The 7,153-nt window shown below is 35.2% G+C and overlaps 1 protein-coding gene across 5 annotated transcripts; it reads right to left on the bottom strand.

The window, feature by feature from the left end:
* Positions 1 to 402: 402 nt before the first annotated feature.
* Positions 403 to 5,504, bottom strand: LOC114384702 (protein phosphatase 2C 77-like). Of its 5 annotated transcripts, XM_028344437.1 has the most exons (6): positions 5,371 to 5,504; positions 5,180 to 5,237; positions 3,663 to 4,953; positions 3,245 to 3,562; positions 3,058 to 3,163; positions 403 to 1,428 (listed from the first exon to the last, which is right to left on the bottom strand). In XM_028344437.1, exons 3-6 carry the CDS (start codon positions 4,572 to 4,574, stop codon positions 1,091 to 1,093), a joined length of 1,674 nt encoding a protein of 557 aa, XP_028200238.1. In that variant the 5' UTR covers positions 4,575 to 4,953; positions 5,180 to 5,237; positions 5,371 to 5,504; the 3' UTR covers positions 403 to 1,090. The 5 variants fall into 5 exon arrangements, 4 of the variants coding, with proteins under 4 accessions (XP_028200238.1, XP_028200237.1, XP_028200239.1 ...); XR_003660757.1 differs by having other exon boundaries at positions 403 to 744; positions 844 to 1,428; positions 3,663 to 5,504; XM_028344436.1 differs by lacking the exon at positions 5,180 to 5,237.
* Between the last annotated feature and the right edge of the window lie 1,649 nt (positions 5,505 to 7,153).

The following is a 7,153-nucleotide window of genomic DNA, read 5'->3' as shown; positions in this document are numbered from 1 at the left end:
ATATTTTCTAACAAATAAGTTTAAATAAATTAGCTCATTCTATCCTATAAATATTAGTTGTTAAAATCTAACCAATGTCAAATTATATTCATTCTACATTTTTATTATTTCAAATACAATATTGTTAATAATATTTAGAAAGTCAACATTCCTTTGCTAAGAATGAAAGATTTATCAAATTATCACCAAAACTATTGAAGTGACAAGCAAATGTTCATAAAAAAAAATTGTACTGTTTTTGTGAAAAAATTATGGATCAATTTTATTAATAAAAGCATTGTCTTCCTTTAAAGGATTTTTTAATTAACTAAAAAAGTATGAAATTAGATGGCTAGTCCCTGTGGTTCAATTTATATCAGAATTATTATTACAACCTTGTTCGGTATTTGGACACCTAGCAAATTAAGTGAAACTACTTTTCATCAAAACTTAGTAAAAGATAACAAAGTATTCCTTGAGAGAAGAATGCATCATCAGAGTACACCAATTAATTGATTAGCCAATTGCCCATTTACAACTAGTTACTTTCAGAATTACGTGGAGCATCGCAACATTATGCACAGGTACACCATTCATTCATAGTCCCCAAAAAGAATAAAGGAACTGTGATTCTTCTTAGGCACCCTTGTCTATATGTCCCCCACCATCATTGCTAGAGTATAATAATGTAAGCAATGGACTTGGATCACGACCATTGATATGAATCCACCACCGACACAAACTTCTTGACCAAGCTCCATTTTACTGCATAATTGAGAGGATAATCAGGTAAAAGCCACTCTTGCCAATCAGCTACTGCTCCTTTATGAACACACGGGCTAAAATAATATTAAGTAAAAATACCTCACAGAGCCTTTGCACTCGGAGGCATAATAATGAATACAACAAGTCCCCAATGCAGCATAGTAAACAACAAGGCGACTCTTGATTAGTTAAGAGTTTCTGGGGAAGGTGGATATGTATTATAGTACATTGTGCTAATCTTGTTGAGCTAAGGGAAATGCCCTGGTGAAAAATAAGAGGGCAAAACTATATTGGATTATATTAAGCTTTCTATCATCTTCAATAACAAGTGAAGTTGCAATCATCATCATGTCTTGCTCTTATATTTTCTATAGGGTTTCAAATCAACCACAATCACAGTGATGTTATCTTTGCTTCCTTTCTGAAGGGCACGGTTTGATAGGTATTCTGCTGCTGCTTGTGCAGCAGGATCAATTCCCTCTCCCCTTTTTGATGAGGGTTGTTCCAAGCCATTTTTCTTGTACCAGAGAATTATTCGTTTCCGAGCAAGGTCACACACCTCCTCATTCGTCATAACATCCCACAGACCATCGCTGGCCAGAATGAGACACTCGTCATCTTTTGTACGGGGAACAAACGTAACTTCTGGTTCTGGAATAATCCATGGCTTCAAATATCTATCGCCTGCACACAAGGATAAGCAAAAATAGTTTCAGCTGAATAAACAACTTCATGATAGTTGCAGGATTCCTAATTGCATAGGCAACTGGTCATCATCATTTTGTGTAACAACAATTATTAACTTGTAGAACAAAAATTATGCTAATTTTGTGCTTTGTCCGTTCAAATCTAAACTAAATTGGAGTACTTGGGTCCTCTTAAGAGCTTTGGTGAGTATCGACTTTAAAAATTTTGATATAGGGTCACTATTACAAGCAAGTAGTGCCAAAACCACTAGCAAAAAGAGAATGATAATGTGCTTGCAAAGTTTCTAATCAGAAATACTCAGCTTTTTTAATAAACAGTAATTTACATAGAAGAATAAGGTAGCAACTTTAGCCAATCAGATATTCTCTTTATTAGAAATAAAGAACAGGTGTTTTACTTATGCCAAAGTCCCAATTTAACTGGGAAAAGTGCAGCATGAAAAGGAGAGGATGAGGCGAGGCACTGGGGCTACTACTTCAAAATTGCCTCTACCAGCCTTTGGCCTTGGACAACAACTAAATAGCTTGTACTAGTCCATTTTCTACACCATCTTGTTATCTGAACAAGCAAAAATAATCATAATCTCTTACCAGACATAAGCCTTTTTGTTATTGCAACTACACAAATAATATACAAGCAAATTATTGATTTTACTTTCCTCCTGCAATCATCTTTGGGCTTAGCTGAACAAAACCTTAAAAAAAATGCTATTCTGAATACCAAAAATAAAGTGTAGAGGAGCTCATAGCTCCATGATTTGTAGTTTATGTTCAAAGGATACATTTTCTATAATTATTGCAGACTGGCAGCAAAGGGCAATGCTCAGAAGTTCTAGAGAGAACAGGAAGGAATGAAAAAAATTTCTTCCCCGTGGTTGGATGATTAATACGGGAATAAAGGGAAAGTTAAACTGTTGTTAGTATAAGAATTCAATGTAACCCTTAAGATCTTCTAAGTAACCCAATATACAAGGCAAAATTGTAGATGACAATTTTCAAATAAAAGTACAGATATTCCCTCTCATTATTCCAGTTCAGAGGGGAACAAAATGTCGTTTTCAGAGGGAATGATTCCCCTCACATTCAATTTCACTCCATAAATTCTTAAATTTTAAATTCCCATACAGGGGGATTATTCTCTTTCAATCGTTTCTCATTCCATCTCTTTCACCACCCCTGATCCAATAAAATTCTTATATAATTTAAAAGCTTAAACTTATAGTCCTACTATAATACTAAAAACATAAGTGCACTTAATACCTCATATATTTTCAGATAAGAATGTAACTACATCCTCACCCAAGTTTCAAAAATGGCTTACTCATAAAAAAATGAAGGGAAGGAGTGTTCATCTTTTAGTATTACTGTTAGGCTAGATTTTTATATATTTCAACTAAATCAAATTCATTAGAGATTAGGGTACATAAGAAGGTAGCAATTAACACGTGCTTTGTTCGTTTGTGAAGTAATATAATAATGACAAACATATTGAGGGAAGGAAGCCCTTGTAATCAGACACTCACTAAAATATTTCCATGAAACTCAAACTAGTACACAAGAGAGGCACCACAAATATAGTAAAACTTATGATTAAAGAAGTACATACCAATAGACCTTGACATTGCAAGAACACCAAATACACGATGGCCATTCCATTGAATCACCTTTCCTCCAGCTGCCTCAATTCTTGCATATTCATCGTCTCGGTTAGGCTAACATATCACAACCACGAATCACCTGTTAAAAATTTTAAATTTTAAATGAGATCTACAACTATTATTGGAGCAACTTACTTTATGGTCCACTGATAATGCCATGGGTTCTTTGCCACGACATAGAACCGCTCGTGAATCACCACAATTTGCAACTATGATATGAGATGCACAAATAACAGCAACAACAGCAGTGGAGCCAACAGTTTCCGGGGCAACAGGTTCATTATTAAATTGCCCTCCAACTTCAGCATTGACCTTTAAGAAACAATTGGTGAAAGATTTTTCCCACTGATCTTGACAACCATCCTTCATACTTCCACTGATCATAACTTCCTTTACAAATTCTATTTCCTCAGTCAAGGCCAAATGGATACGATCACGACAATAGTTTGCAACCTGAATGAGGAAAGCAAGCTCCGTGTGAAGGGTATTACAGATAAAACTAAAATCATTGGACACAAGAATCATCATAATAAAGAACGGAATTAAACTTTACCTGAGAGCCACCATGACCATCATAGACTCCAAAGAAATGGGTCATCTGCTGATTAAAACACTTGTTTATTCCATCAATAACCCGATCACCAATTAGCATGTGAATAGGAATTTTCAGAAACTGAGGTACAGTTGCAACTGCATCTTCCATCTCAGGTCTTCTTCCACACATAGATATGAATCCATAAAGTGGGGTATAATCCAATTCAAAAACACTCCGACCAACTGTTCCACTCACCCCTTTTTCCTGAGGCAACTGATGAAGATCAACAGCAGAAGACTTTGGGCCAGATCTAACTCCAGTCTCTTCTTCAAGGCTCACTGCCACAGCAAGAGGATCAGTCATAATATCTGGGTCAATATTTGACTCCCCCAAGTCAACAGCCTCAGCTACAATATTGACAGCACTGATGCTCTTCTCTACGTCTGCGGAACACGGTGTCCCAACATCCGAAGTAGCATCAAAACAGAAGGACTCCTCTCCACACACACTACTGTTCTCACTGACTACTGAAAGAGAACACGAGCTATCAACAAACTGGTCACCTTCCAACGACAATGAATCCTCCTCAATTTCCGTGGTTAACTCTTCATCGCCAGCAGCCAAAGTGCTTCTATTTTGGGATATTGTATCCAACATAGGACTCTCTCCCTCCCTATCCTGTTTTGGTGGTATGACTTCAGCAATACCAACTTCATCCTCCAAATTGCCACTATCATGACAATCATCCAAACTTGCAACTGTCTCGGTGAAAACCTTAGTTACAGAATTAGATAACAACCCCGTGTCCGCCATCAGCTTAAATCTGGATACATCCATGTGGGGAACTATGGTTGGGTTATCACAGACTGAATTACAATTACAATTACCTACTCTTAATGGCACCACAACAATAAAGGACATCTCCTCCATTGAAATCCCTATCTAAGTAGGACAAAAAGTTACCCTCCCACCCCTCTGCCAACACAAAACCTGTCATACTTCAACTAAATTAGCACCTGCTTTTTTGATTGAATAGGATCTAAGAATGTGAAAGGGAGGCATTTTCCATTCCTAATGAACCCTATAAGACAAAAGGGGAAGCAAATTCAGGCGATGCAAGGCATGAACTATAGCTAAAAGGTGGTGATAGTGAAATGGGGTACTCAGATCCGGTCAACATCAACGAATCCAAACTTCCATTTTTGGAAAAATTGCAATCATAAATAGCTAAGCTAAGTGCCACACCACACCCTTCTCTAGCATTATCAACTTCATCTACCTTTGTCAACTCTAGTGAGGGAGAAACATCCTGAAAAACATTAAAACAAAAACAAAAAATACAAACTTTATCTGAACAAAAACAGATTGCACTAAACCCCACCAGTTAAAAGGAAACATATTTCAAAAACAAAAACGCCCCATATCTCTAAACACAAGAAAGAAGAAGGAGGGTCATGAGAAAGAAACCCAGAAAAAAGGTAAAGTCTCAAGAATCACAAGGAAACCCTAAAAAGATGACACCCTTTTCCACATACCACCATGAGTTGCCTGAATCTGAGGCAACGCAACGCATCACAGGCGAGCGCGCACTCTCTAGTAATAATAGTAATATTTATAATTATTAGTTATTACTACAAAATCAGTGAACAAAAGAAAGCAAAAATAAGAATTAAGAAGTGGAAAAGAAAAAAAAGAATTATAGGAAGAATGAAGAGTGAGTCACTACCTAATTTTGTCAACGGTGTAGGGTCTGATTCCTTCCCCCTCCCTCTCTCATTCTTTCTTTTATTTCTTTCTCTATCTTATTTCTTTCTTCTCACTTTGACACCTGAAACCCATGGATTGGGAAAAAAAGGAACAAAGCATCATTAAACAACTAAAGCCAAGACATGAGAGTTTTTCTATTTGTTTTTTCTTATTTTTCTTTTAATTCTAAGCTTTTACAAAGTAACAGCTCAGCTATGAACCATTATGTTAATGTTATGATTTTTTACTTTGAATTATCTAATTTTAGGTATTTCATTTTTCTGAAATTTTAGTGCTTGACACGTGGTCTTCGTTTGATTGACAGAATTATTACGGGAAAATGTATGTTAATATATAAACAAATTATTCTTCACTAAAAATAGGCAAATGCATAAATTTATTTAATTTTAATTGTATGAATTTATTTCTGGTATTCCTAAATTTGATGGCGTGATTCGTTGTTATAAGACATTTAGTTAAAGAGAAAAAAGGTTAATTAGTTTTATTTATACATTACAGTATTTTTTTTCATTTGTGACAACAACTAAAAATCGTTGCTTTTTTATGTAATGGTGATGCTAAAAGTATAGGCAAATGTGAGTAATAAGTTATCAGAAGTTAAAACTTGTTGCTAGTGGTTGTTGCCTTTTTTATTTTTATTTTTATATGCAACGGAACTTTTATTTAAGGCCACTTTATAATAAGAATGATTGTCTAAAGAATGAGATCAAACAAGAACTTCTAAAAACTACATATGTACTAGTATGTTACAAGAACTAAACATACATGTTACAATAACAATAGTAACAATTTTTTTGTTTAATCAGCAAATAAGAAATTGTATTAACATAATGGCACGAATGATGGCAAGATTAATTACATAATAAGCTCTTGGTACCAGGTTATCCCATATTAACATACAACACATATTAATATAACACAGCCTAGACCAATGAGCAAATACCAACACATATTAACAGCAGCAACGTATAATAATAAGAGGTAATCATATTCTTATAGAACTTATCCTAGAAATGCATTTTCATTTCCACGGACGTCCTCGATTTACCTCCATTGCGGTGATGAGTTTCTCCTCCTCACATTTTCATCTCCACACACACCTCATATGTTTCCTATAGGTTTAACGTTGATTGTCTGGTTCTACTCATCATAATATCTCCTATGTTTTTTATCCATCACACTTAAAAATTTTCACACCTAAACTAAATTTAGTGTTCATTTTTTATGTTCTTAATTTGAGTCTATAACACTCCCATCACTTGTTTCAAAACAACACTATTTTCAATCACTGTATCTGTTTACACACACATAGACGCATTTCCTTTTCAAATGTCATTCCAAATTAACTAAAACATTAGTATTCAAGGTTGTTTCCGTTGCCTTCTTTGTCGAACTCCTTTTCGCTGACAATTCCTCTATTAGGGTCAACCATCATATCATAGTCTGACCTTCCAAACAGTATCATCAACAGGAATGAGCATTACAAAATAAAACTTGATTTAGCGACTAAAAACTTCAGTCGCTAAATCGTTATATTCAATCGCTAAAATTGTTAGCGACCAATTCATGTGCGTCGCAAAACCCTAGTCGCTAAGCTCTTAGCGACCGAAATATTCGGTCGCAAGTAAATAAAATTCGATCCTTGGTTGCTTTTTTGCTTGGGACCAAAGCGACCGAAACATTCAGTTGATATATAGCTAATGTTGATATATAGCTAATGTCGATTTCAATAATCAAGTCCA

Source organism: Glycine soja, chromosome 14 (assembly GCF_004193775.1).
Source record: "Glycine soja cultivar W05 chromosome 14, ASM419377v2, whole genome shotgun sequence".
Lineage (NCBI taxonomy): Eukaryota > Viridiplantae > Streptophyta > Magnoliopsida > Fabales > Fabaceae > Glycine > Glycine soja.
Note: the sequence above shows the minus strand (reverse complement) of the source record. Positions and strands in the feature narration are given on the sequence as shown.

Bases quoted from the DNA above. Each gene is read 5' to 3' on its own strand.
- LOC114384702 (XM_028344435.1), bottom strand. From the start codon at position 4,574: ATGGAGGAGATGTCCTTTATTGTTGTGGTGCCATTAAGAGTAGGTAAT. The intron at 3,563-3,662 runs GTAAAGTTTAAT...TTCCTCATTCAG, and splicing joins ATGGTCATGGTGGCTCTCAG to GTTGCAAACTATTGTCGTGA. The intron at 1,429-3,057 runs GTATGTACTTCT...CCTTGTGTGCAG, and splicing joins TGCAATGTCAAGGTCTATTG to GCGATAGATATTTGAAGCCA.